This window comes from Lichenostomus cassidix, chromosome 5, assembly GCF_008360975.1.
Source record: "Lichenostomus cassidix isolate B80296 chromosome 5, HeHo_3.0, whole genome shotgun sequence".
Taxonomy (NCBI): Eukaryota; Metazoa; Chordata; class Aves; order Passeriformes; family Meliphagidae; genus Lichenostomus; species Lichenostomus cassidix.
The window spans coordinates 6,455,148-6,480,148 of record NC_139486.1 but is presented as its reverse complement, the minus strand read 5'-3'; the positions used below and the strand labels follow the sequence as shown (position 1 = coordinate 6,480,148).

At 42.4% G+C, this 25,001-nt stretch overlaps 1 protein-coding gene across 2 annotated transcripts; it reads left to right on the top strand.

Annotated features, from left to right (window-relative positions):
• Positions 1-6,999: 6,999 nt before the first annotated feature.
• Positions 7,000-24,483, top strand: WDR89 (WD repeat domain 89). 2 transcript variants are annotated; one of them, XM_085061141.1, is made up of 3 exons: positions 7,000-7,146; positions 8,636-8,912; positions 21,678-24,483. In XM_085061141.1, the coding sequence occupies exon 3, from the start codon at positions 21,709-21,711 to the stop codon at positions 22,876-22,878; it is 1,170 nt and encodes a 389-aa protein (XP_084917267.1). In that variant the 5' UTR covers positions 7,000-7,146; positions 8,636-8,912; positions 21,678-21,708; the 3' UTR covers positions 22,879-24,483. The 2 variants fall into 2 exon arrangements, with proteins under 2 accessions (XP_084917267.1, XP_084917266.1); XM_085061140.1 differs by lacking the exon at positions 8,636-8,912 and having other exon boundaries at positions 7,001-7,146.
• Positions 24,484-25,001: the final 518 nt, after the last annotated feature.

Here is a 25,001-nt window from a genome sequence, read left to right as displayed (position 1 = left end):
GATATTAATTCCAAGGACCACAGAAATATACAATCTTTTGATTATTAGTTCTACATTTCAAGACAATTTTGAACATCCTGAGAGAAAAACAAACAAAATAATTCAAAGAACCCCAGAAAGGATAAACTCAAAACAATGTATATCGTGGAGAACTCAACAAATTTAATTAAATCATACCTCTTTGATAGTGAGATTTTAGTTCTTACTCCACTGATAGGTGTAGCTGTTTATGGTCTTTGTTGAGGAAACAGTTTTAATCTAAGTCCTTATAATTAACTCCTTGTTACCAAAGCAAATCTCTGGTCCCCTGCTTCATAAAATGACTCATGTGAGCTTGGTCTTTCTAGTTCTTCATTCTAAATAGAAAAACTTTGAGGGGATTTGGAGTAAGCATTCCTCCTCTTCTTAAACAGCTGATGGAACTTAATCGATGGACTCGAGGCAGTTCTAGTTTGTGCCATGAACTGAAACACAAAGATGTGACTAGGTAAGTCCATCCTGGCCAAATGTTACTGATAACTGAATTTCCACAGACCTGAGATTGGGATTTTCCTCAGTTGTGTATTGTTTGTTGCTCTTTCCATGAGAATTCTAGGTCACAAGAGAAGCAGATGCAGGATAACTGCATAAACTTTTACAGGTAAAATAATCTGTAATCAGTTTAGCTCTGATTCACATATAGTCTAATTTGATTTTACTTTCTGCTTGCTAATTACTTTGCAGAAAGTAAAAGCAAGTTCCTGCCCAGAAGCTTAAACCTGCAGTGCACTGGGAATTGTCCCTTCTTTTTTATACTTTTTAATAGAGCCTTAATCTGAAAGAGTTGGGGGTGGAGACACTTGTTGTTTGTTTTCTGATGGATTTTCTTATCGCTCCTGTAATTGCCGAACATTTATTACACCCTTTATTATTGACTTAACTGAATGCTCTGTCTTTATAGAAGTGACATATTCCAACCTCATGCAATAACTTTTCCGCTTGATGTGGCAAATCCTTGGTTTACAGATGAAGTGGCTTTCATAACATGGCTGGGAGGATTGCTTTTATGTGCCTCTAATGTTCTGACGCTCCCTTCCCCTTCTGGGACTGATACTTTGTTGTTGTGGTTATCTGTTAGGGTAGCTGGAGAAGAGTCCGTTGCCTGTACTAATTCTAATGCACTTTGATTGCAGGTAGTCTCAGATTTGTGTTTGTGGGTGGATTCAAACCCCAAAACAAACCCCAAAGTTTGTTTTCTGAAAGTTCTTTTCCCCTTAAATGTGTAAGGCTGATTTGATGTAGTGGCTTAGCAAGCATAAGCAGAAAATACATTCTGCTTCCGTGGGAATTATTTAACCCATCGCATTTGATCATCCTTCCTGGTATGTCGGTAACCATATGTGGGTGGGAATTCCTGCTGTGGAGTTCAGTCCTGGTGGCTAATCAAATCCACAACTGCCTTGGGAAGATTGCCAAAATAATGCCTGTAATGAAGAATTCCTTTGCAATTGCTTACCTCATGCTGTTAGGCAAAGGATGTAATCATGTTTGCATTGCACAGAATAATTTTCAGAACATGATGACCCAGATTTCCACTAGCTTGCAAAGATTTTCAAATTGGAAATTTAGGGAGGCTGTTTCCTATGCACCACTGTATGCAGCAGGTACTTCAGTAATTTGGTTTTGGTGATTTACTGTTTGCAATATTATTCATGCTGTAATGGCTCCTGATTGCTTAGTGGTCATTGCTATGGACTGCAGTACATCAGCTGCAGATGCTGAAACTGTAAATAAAGCTTTCACTCAAATTGACACTTTCAGCTTTAAGAGTGAGAATATTTTCTCTGAGTTGACATTTATGGGACATTACACTTTCTCTGATCGTTTTTAATAAGGTTTGAAGGTGTAAAAGTTGCTAATCTCTTAAAGACAGTTGTAAAAGCACAGACTCAACCAGTCTGGCATTCAGACTGATTTCATGGCAATGGTAATTAGCACTGCACTGTGTTTGCCTTGCAGCAGCAGTTCAGTTCTTTCCTGGTGCACTGGCCATGTGTCAGTGTTGGTATTGTGTCTAGACTTCAGGCTGACTAACCTCACTAATGTATAGTTGAAAGGAAAATAATAAATGCTTAGGGTTAGGTTTGGATCTTTTCACTTAGTGGTTTGTTCTGGCACCTTTTATAAACCTCTGGTTGCTGAGTTTACTCTCTTGTCAATACAAATAAATGCCTATTTCAGAATTTATATACAAGACACTTCAGTAGTGTTCTGAAATACATATCTGATACAATGGCCTAGTGCTAAATTTGGGCTTTTGCGGGGCCAAGTCTTCTGTGAGTGATCTCAGTGTCAGCCAGTTTCATTTAGGGTTAGGAGATAAGATGTTGTGAAGCAAAAATAAAGGTGGTACCCTCCCAACAAAAACCCGTGCGTCCTGTGGAATCTGACAAACCTCCCTTCTCAAGAAATTGCCCCTCCCAAAAGTCACTAAGCAGCAGATCTGAGCTGCTTTATAATGCATGCCTTTTGTATTCAGGAATCTCACACGTGGGTGGTTGACTGAGGTTCTTGGGAAAAGCCAGGCAGAAGGGTAGTGGCTCAAGCTTGGCTCTACTGTTTTGCTTGTGTACAAATACAAAAATAACAGAGAATGTGTTAGGTGAACTGTGTATTTCAGGTGCTCTCTGCTACCCCTCAGGTGGAAGAAAGGCTCCTGCTCTAGTACTCAGCTTGATCTTTCCACTTCAGGGAGGAATCAGGAATTCTTGCCACTCACAAAATTGCCAATAAAAAAATCAAATTTCTATATATGCACCCCTAGCAGGGGTATTCAGGTAGTGAGGATGACCAGGAAAACAGAAAACACTTGTCTGCAGTCTCTGTTTTCCTACCTGAATATGCCTGGAACATCCACTCAGCCTCTTAGGTATAGTTACAGGAAACAGCTGGGGAGGCTGAGGAGGAGCCTGCAGTGCATGGCCCAGTTTTTTACTTTCAACAGAATCCAATATAAAATCTTAACCTGGCACCCTGTGCAGGTATGAGAAATTGTGAGCACTGTTAGCAACAGCAGCATTATTAAAATTAAGAATTGCTGCAGCAGAGATGGAAGACACAGCTTTTACTGCAGGGTGAAGTTAGCTTATGTGAAGTCAGGCACTGCTAACTCCGAGCTGACCTCTAAAAATGGTGTCCTTACCCAACAACTTGACTTTGCAATCAGAACTTCTTTTTATTGTACTATGAAATTAGAGTATATAATTTAATCAGCTTTTGATTTTGGTTTATTAAATGCTTATTCAGCACTAAGTAGCAATTAAGCATTGAAGTACCTTCAGTAAATCCCAAAACTTGATTATCATCAGTCATAATAAATTTGCCTCATTTGTACATTTTGTCAAGTTCTGCAGATAGAACTGCCAAAAAATCATGAAGAGAGTTTTGCCAGCTCGCCACTCCCCCGAATCCCCAACAAACAGAGGAGAACTGAAAAGTGAAACCAATGAGCGAGCTGTACTTCTAAAGATGTTAAAAATAAACTCCTTTCTTCAGCAAATCACATTAACTTCTGCTAACTTCAGCTGCAGGAATCTGCTGATGGAGTTATGTTCATTGATCCCTGGTATGTAACACTTTGTCTACATGCACCTACTAGCTAATTACAAATCATTGCACTGAAACAGTTGGTAAAGGTAGCCAAAATATACTGCCAGCAAAATAACCTTGGCATATTAAGTAGATGCAAACACACAGCAAAAAGAAAGAAAAAAAAAGTACATGACACTGAAACTCAGATTTGTTTAGACTGTTTCTTTTAAGGCGGGGGACTTTTTAGATTCCTTTCTCAAAATATCTTTTGTGTCTGTAAAGTAATTGTCACGACATACAAGTGATCTCTGGAGCATCTGCCCTGCAATTCCCGTGGTGAACTTTACAGCTGCATTTCTACCCCTGACACACTGACTCAGGAGCATTGGTGTACTATCAATAAAAGGGTATTTTCTGTTCATACATCTGGACTCATCTGGGAGTACTGGGCACAAATCTGTGGCTGTACAACTGTGGCATTCCAGTTGATCTTGCAGCTGTTTTTACCACATGAAAAATGAACAGAAGGTATTTGATGGATTTGTGGCAACTGCCCTGGGAAACTCAGATGAAAAACTACCAATTGAAAATATTGCAATACTGACATTTGCAATGCTGTGTTATAATGCATATTGTGTCTTCAGTGAAATCATCTGCCTCTTGTTTGGAAATCTTCAGAGCTACTGTCACCAGTGTGAGCAGACATTAGTTCTAGGTGACAGCTCTGGCAGGATGAGGCTTCACGATGAGGGGAAGGTATTTACTGTGAAAACATAAGTGTGACATTTGGGTCTTTGTGCTTTGATGTCACGTGTTTAGGTATTTTTCCATGTTCAGTGCACTGTGCAGACAGAAATGTCAACCAAATAACTGTTGAGGAGCAAAAATAAGCAAAAAAGGGGCACTTTTAATGGCAATTGGGGGTTTGGTGAGCTGTGCATGTGGCTCCTCAGGAATACAAGTATCTGGTTCTAATAAATTACTCATAGTGTTCCAGAGTGATTAACACAAAAGGGTAATCTCTACTCCCAGAAAGATTATCATGCTGGTAGGAAAATAAATATGTTATTTATATGACTACATAAGTAGAAATAGTAAAAATAGCAGTTATACTGGAATGTTTGGAATTAAAAATGTGTGCACTACTCGTGGCAGGCAACTGAAACTGTCAGTACTTTGAAGACTTTTGATTGATTTTCTGCTTTAAGGTGACCATTAAACTCAAAGTATTTTTTTTAATACTGCTCCGTGGTCGTTGTCCATATAACTTGACCATGTAATTGGGTTTAGATAAAATTCTTTTTTAACCTTGCTAGAAAAATAGATACCTCACATGCTTATATTTAAATTTTAAAAAATAGAAGTACAAACTAACGTAATGAAAATATTTTCATGTTTTAAAATATTTCTTGAAATAATTTATTTATCCGTGATATTTGTAATACTACTCACATAATTTATCAGAAAAGAACATAAATGTGATTTTAACTTGTAAAAAAATAAAGGTACAAATTATTTTTTCTCACTGAATAACGTCCACCCAAGGTTATGGATTAATGCAGTAGTCATCAGTGCTGAACAGTCAATTCAGAGTAGATAAAGGAATTTTGAATTACAAAACCTGGAGCAATATAAAATAAAACATTTAAACAATCAAATGTTAGTTTTGCTGTCTTCCTTCAACTAGCCTGGATGTGTTAGTCTAGTACATGGTAAGTAAAAACAGGATAAAAACACTTTTTGGAAGTTTAACTGGAAAAAAAATAAGGATCTGGGGAAAAAAGATCTGTTAGATCTTGCTGATCTAACAGCAAGCTGAAAGAGAAGGAAACCTAATTAAGTTTCCCTGTTCCTGTTTGGGTTTCTCCCAGGCCGTACTCCGGTGTTCCTGCTCTCCCGGGGGCTGCAGCCCCGCAGCACATTCCCCATTTCCCGCAGCCCCACTGCTCCCTGCCATTCCCGCGCCAAGCTCCCGCCAACCCGCGCCATGCCCGAGCGGAGCCCCGCCTAGTGCTGGGGGCGGGGCTTCCTGCGCCAGCCAATCAGACCGCGCCGACTGCCGCTTGGCCGCACCTCTTCCGCGCTTTGCACCAATCCCCTTCCCGTGCGTCGCTTCCTTTCCCCGCCTCCATGGATGGAAGATGGCGGCCGCAGCAGCCAATGGGATGGCTGGAGAGGCGGCGGGGCGGGGCTTGCAGCGGCAGCGGCAGCGCGGCGCGCACGCGGCAGCCGCAGCGGTTGAGGCGGCTCTGGGGGAGCGGGAGAGGACAGGGACAGGGACAGGGACAGGGATCGGGAGCCTCTGGAACGGCCGGGATAAGGATCCCGGTAAGGAACACCGGCAGGGACAGGGAGCTCCTGGGCGGGCTGGGATAAGGATCCCGGGTAAACGACCCGGGAGCGGCCGGGTCAAAGACCTGGGGCGGCCGGAAGAAGAATACGGGTAAAGAACCCCTGGGGAAGGTGGGATGAGGATCCTGGGTGAGGAACCGTGGGTGATCGGGGGCGAGGATCCCCTGCAGGGCCGAGACAGGCACCCCGGGCACAGAACACTGCGGTCCCGGCGTGAGGAGCCCTGGGAGCTCGGAGCAGGCCGGGGGCGGTGTGGGGTGAGGAGGGCCCGGGCACTGTGCCCCGAGGGATGGGCTGTGGAGCACTGTGCATTGAGGGATCGGCTGTGGGGCAGGGTGCCCCGAGGGATCAGCTGTGGGGCACTGTGCCCTGAGGGATCGGCTGTGGGGCAGGGTGCCCCGAGGGATCGGCTGTGGGGCACTGTGCCCCGAGGGATCGGCTGTGGAGCACTGTGCCCTGAGAGATCGGCTGTGGGGCACTGTGCCCCGAGGGATCGGCTGTGGGGCACTGTGCTGAGGGATCGGCTGTGGGGCACTGTGCTCTGAGGGAGCGGCTGTGGGGCACTGTGCCCTGAGGGATGGGCTGTGGGGCACTGTGCTGAGGGATCGGCTGTGGGGCACTGTGCCCTGAGGGAGCGGCTGTGGGGCACTGTGCCCTGAGGGATGGGCTGTGGGGCACTGTGCTGAGGGATCGGCTGTGGGGCACTGTGCCCTGAGGGAGCGGCTGTGGGGCACTGTGCCCCGAGGGATCGGCTGTGGGGCACTGTGCTGAGGGATGGGCTGTGGGGCACTGTGCCCTGAAGGATCGGCTGTGGGGCACTGTGCTGAGGGATGGGCTGTGGGGCACTGTGCCCCGAGGGATCGGCTGTGGGGCACTGTGCCCTGAGGGATCAGCTGTGGGGCACTGTGTTGAGGGATCGGCTGTGGGGCACTGTGCCCTGAGGGTTCGGCTGTGGGGCACTGTGCTGAGGGATGGGCTGTGGGGCACTGTGCCCTGAGGGATCGGCTGTGGGTGCCCTGGGGGGCTGTGAGGGCAGGGCAGCGCCCAGTGCCGGGGTTGTCCCTGTGGGGCTCCTGTGGGCACAGAGAGGTTGCCCACGGGGGCATCTGGGCTTCTCCGGCTGTGCTGCCCTCCCTCACCTCTGCCTTTCTCCTCCCGCCAGGCTGAGCTGAAGCGTCGCTGGCTGTGCTGACAAGATGTGAATCGGAGCGCTCGATTTGCACTGTGAGTTTATGCTGTCACTCAGCAAAGCATGGGAGCTTCGTGCCCAAAATAAAGGCACTCTGGCCAGGGGACACCGAAATGATTGTGTGATTCAATGAAACATATGTGTTAGGAAGTTATGTTAGTAAGCACCAGCTGACCTCACCCAGGTTTGGTGCAGATGGGCATGTTTATTAATAATAGTAACAGTCTGAAACAAAAATAATCCCAAACAAATCTGAGAAAGGTCAGAAGAAGAAATGAAAGCTTTTATTTGGTTGTTTTACTTCCTTGGAAAAAATGGAAAAGAAACTTTTCTGTAGTTGTGAGTGGAAGAACAGTTACAGAAACTACTGCCAAAGCTGTGATATGCATATCCTTAAGTTACATTTTATATAATCAACAGATATCTCTAAGTATGCTGTGTTGGAGAATTTACTTTTTCGTACAAAATAAAGGAATTGTCACTTCTGTGTTGTGTTACTACCTCATATTGGTTATAACCCTATAATTCCAAATTAGTTTTTTTCCTAGAAATTTGTTACATATTTGGAAGAATGCAGAAACACAAGCTCTTTTCTTAGTATGTTGGGTTTTAGGTCTGTAAAAACTTTGCTCTCAGAACTAAGTTTTATTTCCTAATATTTCCAGTGGGTTTCCTGTTTAAGAGAACAGTCAGGTTTAGTGAAGTGTGTGTGCAGAGTAGCTCCTTGAAGATAACTGTCCCTGTCAGCAGAGTAACTGAAAAGGTTTGTGTTTATGTGAATCCTGTGGTTTCTAGGTGCTAATGTTGCATGGTGCTTGTTTAAAGTTTGCGTGTTGGTTTCTGTTTGTTTAGAGTAAGACTGGTGTAGCTGTTTGTGTTTTCCTCCAGATGTCTTTTTATGGGTTAAGGAACAGCCTTGCAGGGAAAGTTGGGCCCAGAACTCCTGGGCAGCCTCTGCATGCATTGACATGACCTGAGGCCTGCCTGCTTCTTCTGTGGTCTCAGACTTTTTAGGAAATTTCTTTTTTTCCACATAAGAGTTCTGTACATAGGATGATCGATGATCAGGTGGCTATTAAAATGATTTTTGAAAAAGAGCACACAATCATAGAATGGTGTGGATTGAAAGGGACCTTAAAATCTGGTTCCAACCCCCTGCCATGGGCAGGGACATCTTCCACCAGACCAGGTTACTCCAAGGCCCAACCAGCCTTGTCTTGAACACCTCCAGGGATGGAGCATCCACAGCTTCTCTGGGCAACCTGTGCCAGTGGCTCACCATCCTCATAGTCAAGAATTTCTTCCTGCCCTCTCTCACTTTGAATCCATTCCCTCTTGTCCTGTCACTCCAGGCCATTGTAAATAGTCTCTCTCTGTCTTTCTTGCAGGCTCCCACTGGAAGCCTGTGATTAAGTCACCCCAAAGCCTTCTTTTTTCCAGGCTGAATAACCCCAATTCTCTCAACCTTTCAAGATGATTATTTAAAAATGTTTTTTCTTTCACTGCATCATTTTTACAGGGCAGCCTTGGGATCTGGTCTGTGTCTGACTGTGTGGGAGTCCACCTGAGAGACCAGATGGTTCTTACCTGCTTGCAGCACTTCCCAGCTGGGTTCTGCAGCTTTGTTGTGCCTTTTTCTGGAAGTATAAATAGAATGGTATTTCCAAGCTTTTCTGGGCAAAAAAAAGAAAAAACAGCAAAACAGAAGGAAATCAGCACTACCATGCTGCTCAGCTTGGTGTTCAGCTGATTATTGATATCAAGCTGCCTCTGCTGACAGTCCAAGACTTGGTTTTATTTGGTGAGTGCAAAGATGCTTAATATATGGTTCGGCTTCTCCTGTGTGAGGATAGGCATGTTAGTGGCTTTCACACCAGACATAAAAAAAAAGTGTTGAAAATGGTGAATCAGAGACTTGGCAAGGTTTTGGAGTGTGGTTTGAGACTTGGGAGCAAGGTGGGCAGTGGAGGCAGAAGAAGAGCATATTGCCCATCCCCATGTGGGTTTAGGAGGTTCAACCTCAAACACACCTTTGCCCTCCTCAGTCTTCAGCCTGACACACTGCCCACTTCTCCCTTAGCCCTCTCCCCTTCTCATGTCCCTGCAATTGTCTCTTTTCCTTTAACAGAAGAGTTAAACACAAAACAGTTACATAAATTCTTGCTGGTGCATTTTCCTCTATTATTTACTCCTGCATTTAATTTAGGGTTAGTGAAATATATGTGGAGGTAACTTCTGGGCATAATTGATAGAATTTTTAACTTTTAAAGTGGATGGGAGGTGGAGGGACTGGGAAATGGGATAGAGATGGCTGCTTTGGTAGGTGAAGCTTTAGACTGGGGGTGAAGGATGTCTGATACCTTCAGTAGTTTGATGAACTGTTTCTATAATGTATTTTTGCTTTAGCTGATACTTTCATGCGAGTTTTAAAAAAATACCTCAGTGAGAACAAAGCAGGAAATGGGGGTGGGAAAGAAGAAGCTAAACCAGTGTAGAGGACTGTAAAAATCACACTCAAATTGCAGGATAAATACTGGGTAATTCCATTAGGCTGTTCTGAAGGTCCCAGCATAGAATGTGTTTTCTGTCCTGTTTCTAGGTCTTACAGGATGAATCCTTTCAGCAGTTAAAATAATTTATAAGTATTGGCAGGAAGCAAATATTTGCAGCTGTCCTTTCTAACAAGTTCATATTATCCTATAAGCTCTTCAGTCTGATAAATTTTTATTCTGTTTATATCAGGTGTTAAAGTCCAGAAAGACCACTACATTATCTAGTCTGATCTCCTTTGCAACATTACCCCATCTGTACTGTTGTTTATATCCTTTACAGACTTTACATTAATTTATCACCTCTTTTCACATTAATCTGAAAGCACTTCTTGCAAATTGTTAATATTATAAGGGTTTTGTATTATTTTTTATCACACTGTTTGTATTGCTGAAAACGTTTTGAGGTGACCTTAACATTTAGTTTGAGACTAAATTCACAGCAGATAGAAGAATGCAAGTATTTCAAAACTTCTGAGTTCCTATTGTTTTCCTCTTTGAGACTTGTTTTATGTAAGAATGCATTGTGGCCTTGAAAGGGCACTTGCTATTTTTTTAAAATTCTGTAGTTTTCCAGCTAAATGAAAACCTAATAAAAAAATCAAAACAACAGGAGTCTTTGTTTAATATGGCAACTGAATCTTATCTGTGAAAAAACAGGTGGATTAAAACACTTGTCGTTCTTACACTGAATTAAACTAACTGATTCAGAACCAAAATTAGCTTTAAAGTAAAATGATTGTTTTGCTGTATTTATCTTCTTTCTTGCAACTAATTTTTTCTTCTTCAGCAGAATAATAATTTTTTTTATTTTTAATTGCTTAGCAACTTTTCACTTGCACCTCTCTGCAGCTCTCTGTAACTATGAGATCTTTCTTTTTTTCCCGTCCATTATTTCAAAGCAAAACCATTGCTTAGTTTCTTGTTTAAAATAAGATGAAAAAGAGCTGCACAATTGGCAAGCAGTTAAATTGGTGAAAAAACAACCCAGCATTTAACTAAAATTGGCAAACTGGAGTTGTATGCTGGCACTACCTGGAGTAGGAAGCTTCAGATATTCTTCACTTTTCAATAATTTGAGGACCTTTTCAAAACAATAATTGGTGTATCTTTGTTGCTATGGGAATGAGTGGGAAACTGAAATTAAATGTTATTACTCCTTTGTGCAATTAGAAGACACAAGCAGCTGTGAAAGCAGAAATTCTTCTTTGGAAACATACAGCTCTTTTATTAGCAATTCTAACTTATTTGAGTTGTTATGTGGTTTATTAAGGAGTTTTTTGAGGTAAGAGGATTTGATTTGAGTTTATTCAATATCTGTCAGGATATCTAAGGAAATACATGGCTCAGTTTTGAAAGGGAGAAAAACAGATTTAAAGAGAAATTCTTTCTAGTGATTTAATGTCTTGGGCAACTATTACCTTGCATATGCATTGAACACTCCTGCTTCAGGAATATTTGTAGGAGATAGATATGAGTGTAACTCATTGAGAGAGGAAGGGTTTTGTAGTGGCTGGGTTTGGTTTGTTCATCCCTCCTCCCTGGGAAGTTGGAGTGATGGGTGTGTGTGGACTCTGCACTTGCTGGATGCTAGAAGAGCACAAATGCACACAAGTCATTCCCTGTATGTTTATGTGTGCATTGCATGGACATATGAGTTGCATCTCGCATTATTATGAAGTCTGAAATATCAAAATCTCTGAAGTCACCAAATGAGATTTTAATAAAGAACATGTGTATATTTTTAACCTCTGGTGGTTCAGAAATGGAAGTTGTGGTGTAGTTGAATTTGGTTGGTTTTTTTTTTTCCCTTCAGCTTTTCATGCTAGACAGTTCTAAGTGAAGGCTGATTTTTGATTAAGGGTCTGATTTGAGGAAAGGAGCCTTTTAAAAGGAAGGAAAAAAATATTGTTACTTTAATAACTCTCTTTGGATCGAGTCAATGGTGATTCACTGAGCGCGGCTGAGCTGCTCTGGGCGGTCACTGGCGACACCCGGTGGCCAAACGCGGAAAAACAGCCTCTGGCCGACTGTGTCCCAAACTTTGGATTTTCCACCCAGCAGCCTTGGCATTAGCTGTGGCGTGTGGAAAGGCACGCTCAAGTCCTTGCGCTGCTATCCCCACAGTTCCAGGGGCATGGAGAGGAGACCACCTTCTTCAGCTGGAAGCTGCATGCTCTGTGCATTTACATAGCCTCTTACTAAGGTCTTAAGGCTGCTTTTGAGACTATGGAGTGAGCAAATAGCGTGTCCTGCTATTTGCTGCCTGGCAACGTGGTATCTTCCAGAAAGGAATAATGAGCCAGCTTATCTTGGAGTTGCTTGTTTCTCAGTCTGCCTTCCTATTTGGGTTCTTTGCTGTGCAAGGACAGTGGTGGGTGCCAGGCTGGCGAGGTTATAAAAGCAGATGAAGACAGTTAAGGTTTTTACCCCCACTGTTATAATTGGAAGGTATTTTGTAAGATAAACTTTATGATTTCTGCTCCCATCTTTTATTTATGGTCAGTTTATACTCTTAAACTCTTGTGCCAGTATTGTTCTTGAGTAGTTCCCCTCCCTCCTCAGCATTTGCTCCTTTGATGTATTTGTAGATAGTAATCGTATCCCCGCTCAGTCTCTGTCTTTGCCAAGCTACACAAGGCAAAGCATCCAGCTACTTCTTGTGAAATAAACAGTCCATTACCTGCACCATCTAACCCTTCCTTCTCTGCACTTGATTATGGCTTAGTTATCAAGGCATTGGCCTCAGCAAAGAGCACTGCTGGGAGCCTGTTATGACCCTGTGAAATATGGGTTTACTTAAGCATTGAGAACAAACATGGCTTGAGAGCAAGGTTATTAAAATGCATAAAGCTCTTGACTTTGCTTTTTAGTCCTGTCTTATTTTGGGGCAACAGGCTGCTGAAGATGTTGGAAAGGTGTTTGTGGATCTCAGAAAAATAAGATTCCCACCCAGGTCTTAGTGGTTCATGGGTGCTAACAAAAACATACAGTTCTGTTGTGATTTGCCAGCAGGAATTGTCTGTGTTTCTGCATACAGCAGATCTCTTGATCAGAAAGTCTGGAGTATCAATACTTGCACATTATCTCCTTTGTCCTTCCCTTTCATGATTTTGTTTCTTATGTCTGAGTCCTAAATGACTTACAGAGTTAAAAATCAGTTGAACGTGAACTTCCAGTGCAGTATGGAAAATCACTGTGCATTTGGGTGTCATGAAAAGGAAAAGCTGATTATTTTAAAAGTCTTTCATGACATCAGTGAAGCTGCTACAGGAGTTCTGTGCATGGTTCAAGTGTAAGCACTGTCTCAAGGCTCCTGAAAACAAAGGGCTGAAGAGCGTGCCTTGCCTGGGTTCAATGTCTACAGCCTTGACGCCTTAGCATCTTTTATGAAGACTCAAAAGTAAATTCTCCTGAGCATGAAAGAGTCAACATAGCTCTGAAACCCTTTATTTCAGCCTCTTCCATCCTCCTGTTGTCACTTACATGACATCTTTTCCTTTTGTCTGCTACAAAGCATTGAAAATTGAGCTTAGGGCATGATAAAGATTCAGCAGAGCCTCCAGCTGTCAGACTGTGCACAAAGAGCATGTTTTGGAAACTGATAGTCTGTGAACTGTCATGGGCACACAGGGATCTCGAGTTTCTCTTGTTGCTTTGAAACTGGAGAGGGTCTGACAAATTATCTTGACGTGGGGATGTTCTGGACTAGCTAAATACAAAAAAAATGGATATTGTAGGATGTGACTGGTGAAGACACCTCAGTGATCTGCGTGTTCTGGGGAAGCAGATGAGGAAAATGAGAAGTCGTGACAGATGTTTTTGCCTGTGCAGTACAGCTGGAACTGCAGAGAATTGCTTGGGCAGTGAAGTTAGAGTGGTGCTAAAAATTACCAAGAACACAAATGTTGTGTGTCTTGTATTCCTCTACATCTGCAAATGTCAGGGATTGCCTTCTTACTTGTTCACCAGCAACTGGTTTAAGTTTGTGTTGTCAAGGAAAGGGTCTTGAAAACATAATAGTTTTGTGTTTTGAAGAATGAGCTCTGATAATGAAGTGTACTTAAGGTAAATTACTGTTGTGAAAGGATTTCTAAAATATTACAGTAAATAAAACATTGACTTTATGTCATTGTAGGTATTTTGGCACCAGTGTGTGGTAGTAGGAGCTATTTCTCCATTTATAGCAAAGTCTCTTTATATCCTTTTATTATGGTTGCTGCTAAATTCAGGCTGAAATTTCCCAGGCTTCCTGTGGTGTGGAAATAAATTCTTTGGAAGAATTTCAGCAAAATTTAATATTTGGGAAGACTCTTCTTACTTATTTCCAGGTTTCTTTTTTATGAGGATGCTGGTAGTAAGTGGCAATGTCTAAATTGAAGGAAATAAATGGTGTTGTTTCAGAGTCACTAAATTATTCATGCAGCTGGGTAAGTAATTTTTTCCTTTCACCTTTCTCTGCAGGGTGGATCATTGGTGTTGCCTGTTCATGTGGTGTTTTGTTCAGCTTAAAATGGCCCTGAAAATCATCACTCTTGGAGTCCTTTCTTGTAATCCCAAACTTGAAAGGGCAGCAGAGCACATTTCGATCGTGGAATTTGCAGGTGCACCACGGTGTCACTGTGACTTTTGCATTTTTTCTTGTAGTGTAGACATTCAGAATAAGGTTTTTTCTTTGAAAGTCTGCTGCTGGCTGTACTTACTAATGTTTGTATGCACAAGGATTGTGAGTTGGGCAACTACTGTCCTTGTTTCATTGGCTGACAAAGTGAGGAATGAATGTTACCCCTTGCTGGGAATTGCTCAGCAAGCTGTTCTGCCTCAGTCAGGTCTAGGAGGTGTTTGTAGGCCAGGCTCTTGTTCAAATCCACTTAGATAAATACTTCATTTCTGTCTTCTTTGAGATGACCATCTCAGTGTGTAGCTCTAGTGCCAAGTCAGACAGCAAAGCTGTTGGACCTCTTCACAAAAGAAAATGCAGTTAGTGAGCTTGAATGTCCTCTGAGCTGCTCTGGCTGTCATGTGGAAATGTGAATGGAGAAAAACTTAATACCGCATGTAGGTGAGCATTGTACCCTCTGTGTTTCGTTCCCAGCAGCTGTTGGCTGTGTGTTATTTGAGAGGCTGATTAGTTCTGTATCTTCTTTCCTCTGTTTGTGGTTACAGAAAGTCGTGTCAGTATGATGCGTTCAGTGGGAGGTGCTCAGGAGAAAGGAAATGACTTCTCTGTGGTCACTGTGGTCTGATGAGATAAGCTCAAGTGCAGAAGGCTGAGACTTGGATTCTCTTCAAGGTTTGCAGCAGATTGGCTGGATAGGTGTGGTTCCATTGCAGACAAACTCATATTTGACCCTCATCTCAGAGCTCAGACCCCCCTGAAGCCAGGGCTCAGCACTAGGACAATTTTCCTGTTCTCTAGAATCTACCTGAGGATGCAGCATTTGTTATTTACCTGTTCAGCAGCTTTTGAGCACACAATTCAGGCATAGATTAGCTTTCACAGGCTGTTTTTAAATACAGTATTCTTTGCCAGAAAAAAAAGAAGAAAACATATTATATAGAATTTAGAATACAAACAGCCCAACTGCAGTATCTCTTTCTGTAATTTACCCTTTGCCTGGGACTCTTTCAAATCTGCCTTTATAAAATAGGATTGCTTCTGCTGCAGCTTCTGTCAGCTTGATCTGAGAATAGCCATGAGAGTAAAATAGAGCATCTCTTATCCTCTTATTACTCCTTTATTGGATGACCACCTCATCCACACCTGGATGCAGTCACATCCTCTACCTGGTGAGGTCACTACGAGGAAAGCTCCCCTTCACAAGGAGGTTCTTGTGGGTCCAGCTGCTCATGGCAGAGTGGGATTTTGAGGACAGCTTCCTTTATGGCTCCTCTATTAGTAGATCTGTGTCATCAGCATGGAATTGGATGAAGACTGAAAAAGGAATATTCTTAAATCTGTTTGAAACATTGTTTTACACAGCTTCTTAGAGTATTTAGAAACTCTTTCCCATGTTTATGTCAGGGTCTCCTGAATTTTTCCAGAGAAGGTAGGTTAGCAATCTGAGCATCATATTTTAATAAATTTGCCTTAATCTTGAAGCCAACATTTGTACCTTGGCGTTTTTGTAGTTTTGTGTAGTGCTTTCTAGCTAATTTGATTTTTTTTAATTGTACATTAGATTATTCTACACTTTTTCAATTGTCATCTGGTCTTTTGCAGCTCTTTCCCATCTCTTTGGTTCATGAATTTCTGTCAATAGGCTTTCAGTTTCTAAAGTTTGAATGTTAATTCATTGCACTTTGGACCTGAAGGCATGCCTAAATGTTCTAGATCTCACCTGTCTCCACCATATTTTCCAGTGTTGGATGCAAAATCAAGATAGGTCTTTCTAGTTTGAATGCAAATCCTTACACCAAAAAAAAGACAACCTGAAAGTTTTCTCTTGATGAACATACTCAGTGTATGGTTTTATGATTTATGCATTTAAAGCTATGCTTGATCCAATCCAGAAGCTGTTTTTACATTCTCTCTCTATGGATGTCCAGTACAATATTCAAAAGAGGTTTTGTTTCTATATTGATGTGAATATCTGCTTATGCCCCCAAAAGATAAGTTCACAAAAGTTGTAGTTTCCATTTTTTAATTTTTCTTCTGAATTACTGAACCCCAAGGCACTGAACACCTGGGCCTTTTCCCCTTTATTCTGTCCTACCTCTGACTTTTATTTTTTCCCTCCAACCAGTACTGTTTAAGGCCATTTCCTTGGTTCATTCTCCCACCTACAGCTCCTCTCTCCATTGCTGAACAGGATTGTACCCCCAAGCTCAGTCCTTGTGGGAGGGCAGGAATTGATTTCATGAAAGGCAAGTAGCTTGGTAGACCTCATTTTTTTCATCTTCCCATAGACTTTGCGTTTTATCTTTTTCCTCCTTTTTATTCTACTGATACAATTTTCTCTGTACTGCAAATGAAGAATTACATGGAGCTTCCTTCTGACTGTGCTTTACATTTGGAAGCGAGATGCAGCTGATTTGAGAGGATGAAATAATTCTCTTGGCAGTTACATCTTGTCTCTGCGCTTTAGCGTAGCCTCTCGTGCATTTTATTCCCTTCCTGCCTGATGACTAAAATGCTCTTTGCCTTCAGCAGGCTTTGTGGGAATGCTGGAAAAACCCCTTCTCCCTCTGCTTGGGTAAAATAACAAAACCAGCTATGGGAGGGTGTATCCTGGAGAACCTGAGCGTTCCTGATGGGTGTTCTGTGCCTCCCCTCAGTGCTTAGATCATTTGCTTCTGCTGGGGGGTGGTGCCAGCGAGGAGAGGTCCCTGCAGGCCTCCTGCATCAGGGCAGTGCAGCTCTGATGTGTTCTGCCTGCCTTGGCAGCTCTGCTTTCAAATGCAAACCACATGTCCTGCCTCATGCTTCCCGCTGCCCAGAGCTCCGGGTTCCTTCTTAGCTCGTTCTTGAACTTTTAGTAATTGTGAAAATAAAGGGAGGGTCTATTTGTATTGTTTATAGTAGGAAAGAACAGTGCAAGATTTCATCTACTGCTGTTCAGATCCCTTGCTATTTTTGGTATTTGACCTCTGCAAAGACCAGAACTATGGGTCGTTTTCATTTTTATTGCATTTTATTACACATTTCTACCCTCCTACTCATAAGTTACTCTTACATTAGTTATTAAATCTTTGAGAATGTGCCATTTTTCCCACATTTTTCACTGTATTTTTCAAAGGAAAATATGTATTTCTATATATTTTTGAGTTAACATTCCCTTTTGGAAAGGAGAGCTATGCAACTTGGCAGCATCTTCTGTACACCACTCAAAGGAAAAGGGAAATAACTTATGATTTGCTGGTTTATCTTTTGAAAAATGCTCTGGATTGAAGAGGACTGATGAGCCTGTTGGCTTGAATTGAGGCTGCAACATTTAGAATACTGCACAAACAGCACAGCAGTATGTGCTGGGACAATGTTAAGTGTTTAGTTTGTGCAGATAGGTACTTGCTTTTCATTTCTCCACCATTGGAAAGGGCTGCCTTTGGCAGAACTGTTTGCTTCTAGTCTTGCTGTATGGTTGTTTCTATGCTGCACCAGTGGAAAACACATAACAAAGGCATTTGAAATCCTGTCCTGCCTCTTTGGCATCACTTCCACTTCGTGCCTTCTATTCTAAACATTGAGTTTATTTCTTTTTTAAAGGAGCCTTGAAGGATACCCTGGAGGTCAAAATATTTTAGGTTATTTCAGAGAACTGCATTTATTCTGAGTTCCCAAGATGTAATGAGGTTTGAGTGTCCTTCCCGAAGCCTGTTGTTCCTGGTAGCTGTGACATCCAGGAGATGTGCAGGGGTTGCATCTACCTGTGAAGTTAATTCACAGAACAGATCACGAGTGTAGTTCCAGAGGTCTAGATACAATAGCACAGAAGTTTCAGGTTTAATTTGTAAAAGGTGGCTTTGCCTGGCCCGGGAGGGTGCAGGTGTGGGTGCAGCTGAAAGATGCAGCTGTTCCACCTAAGGAGTGGTGATCCCTAAGGATGGAATTGCACCTCTGTTTCAAACACGAGTGACTGGCCAGAGCTAGACACCTTCAGCCAGGTACTCCTGTGTGTCATCCCAGTGGTGGTGATTTCCTGGCACCTTGAGATCACCTGGATTTTGTCAGTGTTGAGACTCTGGATCCAGTCCATGGGCTGCTGTGAGCTGGAGGTGGTGAAGAACCTGAATTTAATGAACTTGCTCACATTCTGAGCAAAGGAGCTGCCATGGGGAAAGAAGAGCTTTTGGCCAGTGCCCTCTGTGATTCCTTCTGAGACTGGAGCAGTCCAAGAGCAAGCTGTTGGTGTCCTACAAAGCCTTTGTGTCAGAGAATTTGTCACACAAACATGAGCAGTTCTCTCTGATCATCACAACTGCCTGTTGTGTTGTATCCAAAGCATGTCACGTTTCAAATACACTGATTTTGCCAAAGGATTCTTTGGAAAACAGATACCTCTGTTGTTGAACTTAAGGAACTAAAAGTGCTTCAGTGCAGAGGACCATGTGCTTTGTAGGTGGCTGCAGTCCAGTGCTTAGTTATCTTCTATTGTGTTTGGAAGACCATTGTTTCCTATTTGTCTCATAAATTTAACACAGATCCTATTCCTGCCATTTAAACTTTCCCATCAAAATACAACAGTGACTTCCCCTTCTGAAAAGGAAGGGCTGGCAGCTACACCCTGAAGTTTGAGCATGAATTGTTTATATAACCTTCAATCACAATTTCATAATAGTCTGAAGACTTTCTTTCTAAGGCAGACATTTTACTGAGTTTTTAGCAAAAACCTGGCTGCCATCGAACACAATTTTAAGGCTTCTTAGTTGTTGCAGTGGAAATAGAATTGAAAACTGAGCCCTTCACCTTCCTGATGGTGGAAATTGCACTTCTGTCTGAAAACATGAACTGCATTTTCTGGTATTTCAGAATAGCTGTACTTAAGCCATTTGGGGTAAAAGCTTAAGAGTTATCTTGGGATAATTTTATTTCCCAGAAAATATTATTAAAACTGAATGAAACTCCTTTTGCAGACTCTGGCTTTTTACAACTTCTGGGTATTTGTAGAGTTCCCTCGCCCTCCCCAGCAGTAAAAGCTCTGACATGAGTGTTTTAGAAACTGCTTATTGAAAGATACTCTCTATCATAGTCAGTAATATTTAAACAACTGCAGCTTGCCTTCCAAATGGATGACATTTGTCAGGAACGTGTCTGTTTGAGTTTACTTGGCCTTTTGAGTAGACAAAGTCTGAATATTTAGAGTTTAAAATTCAGGTCAGCTTGGAAAACTACATTTTTCTTGCAAAAAATTTACAGAGAGAGCCTGATTTTTTTAGTAACCATAGCACTACAAGAGAGCTGGTTTACGAACACTCCTTTCTCCACCCTCAAGCATGTATGTTTGAAACTCTGTTTAAGTAGAAGCTTCCCTTGTAACTCTTCAGTAAATTAAATTAAGTAGATTTCCTAATTAATAATGTTAAAAATATTTTATTTCTTAATTTTATGTTATTAATTTGCATGGAAGTTTAACAGTTCTGTGTTAAGCAGCGTAGCAAACAGCATTTGAGAACAGTTGGCTTTATGTAATAGTTCTTTTTTCATTTGAGGACATACCCAGAAAAGTAAGTAAGGAACAAGTTCTGTGGGTAGGTTGTACACAGGGTAATGCCAGAAAACACGATGAACTTCTTTGCTTCGGAAGGGAAAGGAGTTTCCACAGGATGTCTGCATTTTATGGCAAAAATGACTTTAGATGTGCTCAGAAAGGTTGCTTTGATGTAGAAGATTAACCTGGGGACCTCATTGTCAGGATATTACTGAGGCAAATCGCTTAGTGAGATTATTTGTGACTTGGGAATTAAGTTTTTATGTGTGCCTACTTAAGCTGTTTTTTAAGAACTTGCTGGTTTGTCACATGGTGTCATGAATATTTGTGTGCACCAAACCAGAGGAGGGAAAGCAAACCCCTGAAACCACAAACAACGCCAAGAAGAAAAAAAAAAGCAGAATGCAGCTTTGTCGTAGCAACTTTTCCTTTGTTTTTGGTCCCTCATGGACAATTAAAACAATTACGACTAAAGCAAGTAATACATGGAAACTTGCACATTCCGTCCCTAAAAATCCAGCCTGGAGAATTTGCAGAAAAATTGATGATAGGACAGCTGGGAAGGCATGAGATTATTTTCTTGCATTCTGTGTCTGCTTGATGTTTACTCCATTTCTGTTTGGACTTTTTTCCGAAGGGTTGTTTCATGCATGTGGTACCTGGGATTGGCTGCTGGCCCAGACCTTAAGGAGATATCAGTACCAGTGAGAAGTCACTGGAGTGTTGACCCCTTAAAGCCTGCTGTGATTCCCTCAAGGTTTGGGGTTTGATTCTTTCTGAACACAGAACAGTGGTCTAATTGAACCTGTGTTTTTAACAGAAGTGGATGACTGTACTTAACATAGTTACATCTTCCTTTTAAACATGGTTGTGGTTTGTGAACCACTGAAACCGTAGCAAATATCTCTTTAAAATGTTAATACTGCTGTGCCTTTCCTGACTCTGAATTGATGGAATCATTACTGCAATTACAGAATAGAATTTTCTGTTGTGTTATAGAAAGGGAAAAAACTATGGTTTTTCTTATTTTTAGGGCATATTTTAGAGAAGATCAAGAGAATTTTGTTTCACTTTGGAGTTGCTGGGTAAAGTTTGCATTTGTGTGCATCACCGAAATAGTTTGGGTTTCTAGGAGGGTTCAGTAGTGCCAGAGAGGAATTGCCTCTGAAGGGAAGATTTTTATCAGCTGCACTAAAAGCCAGTGTTCTGTGGTTTTACAGGAGGCTCAGAAAACCTTGTGGTGCTTAATTGCAGTGAATTCCCCATGTCATGTGGGCTGTTTAGGTGGTCCATGGTATGCTGACAGGTGTTTCTGTGCGTCATTGGGCACCTAAATACTTGTAAAATTACCTCACCAGGCCATTTCATTCTGTAGTCCTGCATAATTTTGGTCTTGTTCTCTGCCTCCCCTGTGCACGTCCCTCAGCCCAGAAGCTGGCTTAAGAAGTCTCCTGCAGTTGTAGTCATGCAGCTGTTTGTGGGCTGTGCTTCCTAGAACAAAACTTACTCCTCCTCAGGTAGAGGGGATGACTTCATTTTGTTCCCTCTTGTGGAGAACATCATGTTGCTTTATAAAAATAATAAAGCAAATTTAGCTAAGTGACTCTCCCAGGATTCCCAGATAGACTGTTTAATCTGTTAAGGGGATTATCTGGTGTAGTGCTTACAGACATGAGAGACTGAGCTCCTTGAATCAGGGAGCCCTTTCCTGTTCTGTGTTCCTGTGAATGAAGTTGTGGTGGGGAGGACATTGGGATAATTGAATTTTAGCTCTGTGCATCACTTCTGCAAAAGAAGTAGGTGTTTATAAAGCTAACACTGTTTAAGAATATTGTAATTAAAACTCTCCTTGGATGTTATTTATTCCAGGTTTCTGGCAGCACTGGGGAGAGCGTTTGAGATGAGTGCAGTGGCGAAGGTGGAGGAGCAGCTGGCGGCTCTGCGCATAGCCAGGCGCTGTGAGCCCAGCGAGGAGCCCACCTACCTGCTGGACATCGACACTTCCACAGCCGCCCAGCCCGGCAGCAGCCGCTTCGTGGCAGTTTGCTGCTCCAACAAATCCCTCAGGGTGTACGACAGAGACAGCCTGCAGCTGCTGCGGGAGTACAGCAGCCACCCCGGGAGCCTGAGTGGGGTGAGATTTGCACACGCGTGTGACAGCGTGGTGTTCTCAGCCTGCAGCGAGGGCATGGTGAGGTGCTGGGATGTTCGCTCAGCCACGCAGAAGGCTGTGCAGGTGTTCAGGGGTTATCCTTCCAACGTCTTCATCAGCTTTGATGTCAGCTGCAGTGACCTCATCGTTTGTGCTGGAACGGAAAAGGTTGAAAAGGATACGTTTCTGGTGTTTTGGGATGCAAGAGGCATCTCAGACTGTGCCAGCACCACTAAAGAACCCCTGGGAGTCTATTCTGAAAGTCACAATGATGACATCACTAAAATCTGTTTTCATCCTATTGAGCCTAATTTGGTAGTGTCTGGGTCAACCGATGGCTTGGTGAACCTGTTTGACATCAACAAGGATAACGAGGATGATGCTTTGATATCAACTTGCAATTCAGATTCATCAGTGAGTTCTCTTGGCTGGTGTGGGAGAGATTACAAACAGGTCTATTGCACGACACACGATGAGGGGTTCTGCTGGTGGGACATGGCTCAGCTGGACACTGAAGAACCAATAACACTGCTGCATGTTCTGGATGTCAGAGAGTCTGTGTGCTCTGAAAACCACAGCCTGCATTACCTGGTGGGTGGCTTGTACCACGAAAAGGCAGGGAAACTCTTCCTGGTTGGGGGAACCTCCACAGGAAACATCCACCTGATGAGCTGTGGCACCGATGGCCTGAGCCTGGTGGGGACCCTGTGTGAGGGACACTCGGCCACTGTCCGCTCCTTCTGCTGGAGCCCCACGGATGAGTCTCTGCTGACGGGTGGAGAGGATGCTCAGCTGTTGCTATGGAAACCCGGAGCTGTGGAAAGGTCCCTCACAAAGAAAGCATCTCTGAAGATCTCTTCTTCCGTGCAGAAGAGAGTAAGAGTTCACAACACCTCCCTCAAAAGCAGGAAAAAGTGAAATGCCTAAAGTGGGAATCTCTGCTGTGTAGAGTTCTTCTGTGTTTAATCTCTCAGGCAATGCTTGGCCGTGTTTTATTTGGAGGTATTCTGTGGAAAGAACTGTGGTGCTTGAATTCCCCCTGGGAATGTATTTCAGTCATCAGAAGAATGCCTTTTATTTTTTTTAAAGTTGCTAATATTAATCAGAAAAGAGTAAACATTTGCTCCTGAGTTCTTGAACAACAGATGTTAAATCATATTATATAAAGCTGTTTCTGTGGTTATTTAATGTCTCAGAAAATGTTTTAAATGTGTCATACAGGCCTGTGGCTTGCATAGTTTGTTACCTTCCCAATGATATTCCCTGGCACAGTTTAAAAGCTTTTGTATTCCATGCTGTATTTTGCTTTCTTTACAGAAAACTTAATGAAATTGCTCAATTCAGTAAAAGATTTTATGCCACATCTTAATGCCTGAAGGAATTACGTCTTGATGAAACAGAAAATAAGTAGTTTTGCACTGTCACATCACTGGTTTAGAACAAGCTCATAAAGAAGCAGCTGATAGAGCCATATTTTTCATAGCAGATATGAATGTATTCAACCAAACAGCAGCTAATTTGTATGAGTATGAGAGCTGTTAAACTGGCATTATTTCCTGCATGAAAATACCCAAGAATTTTGCAAGCAGCTTCATTCTCTCCTACTAAGTGCACCTGGAAGACTGGGGAGATCTTTGGTGGGTTGGAGAAACTGATGGATGTAATTACACCAGTGGTGCTTAAAATCCCAAACCCTGACTTTCTGAAAGAAACTAACATCACATGCCAGGTGGGGATGCTGAAACCCAAAAATGAACACTGCTTTCGGAAACTGGAGCTATGGAGGAACAGACTGATATGAGGAGACTTTAACAAAACCTTTTAGAGGTTGGCCTGTATCCTTCAAGAAACATTTCTCTCTGAGAGGTTTTATGCTTAGACATCTCCCCAGGAGAGCTTTGTTTTATTATTCCACCAAATACCCACTGGTGGTGCAAAACCAGCCCAGCATTTGTAAAATGGGTGAGACTTTGCACTTACTCTGCTTTGCTGGCAGACTCCACCCTGTGCAGCTGGCTCTGCATACACACTCACCTCCAGCCTTCTCAGGACCACTGCAGCCAAATGGTGTTGGTGTTTAGGCTGTAGTTACACATGTGCACTACAACTGAAACCAGCACCAGAGTATTTAAGAATTGCTGCTATAGATTAGCTGCAAAGGATTTAACAGGGGTTGGGTTGTTTTGTTTCCTCTGAGGGTGGATAGGTAATTCTTTCAGAACAAGTTCTGAACATCAGGTTTAGAGGATTATCGTGGAGTTTAGAAACAGTTTCTGAGGTACAGAAGATACTCTAGTGTATGGTTACAGCTGTGCTGAAGATGCCTTAATCATCTCTGGAATTGAATCCCTTTCAACCACAAGTATCGAGTTTCCACATGATGTTTCACAAACTGTTAATACTCTTTAGCCACAACTGTGAATCCATTGTTGGTTTGCGTTTGCCTGTCGGTGATAAGTAGGATGATTCACTTGGTTTTGTTACTGCTGGCTATTTAAAAGTGCAGCTTCAATTTGAAAATCACAGTTCTCTACACCTTTTTTTGTTACTTGTGTTAAATTCGTGTTACCCCCAACATCCTTATCTGTTGCTTCCCAAATTACATTGTGCTATTTTGAGGTGGGCATTGAGTGTCAGGGCTATGATGTACCTTGATCAAGTGCTCTCAAGATTTATATTCCCAGGGCACTTTTCTTGGCTATTCTGTAACTGAGTGGACCAAGAGCTTCAGATCCTTCTGAATTCACTGTAAAGCCCTCATGGACCTGACTTGGTTCAGTGCCAAACTGGGGTGGGGGACTGAAGGATGATTCTGAGACCTATTTCATTGCAGCTACAGTATGTAAGTTGCTTTTTAGATGTTTATCCACTCTTTTCCTGGTATCTTGACACATTCAGTGGAGTAAAGTCATTGGGTCTGTCTCATGCTTGATTTCTGGAAGACAGGTTTGTGTGCAAGTAGAGAAATGCACAGAGAGAGAGCTTGTGGTTGCCTCCACTTGCTTTCAAGTGTCTGCTGAGTGAAATTCCAGTGTGCTCTG

Bases quoted from the DNA above. Each gene is read 5' to 3' on its own strand.
- WDR89 (XM_085061141.1), top strand. From the start codon at position 21,709: ATGAGTGCAGTGGCGAAGGTGGAGGAGCAGCTGGCGGCTCTGCGCATA.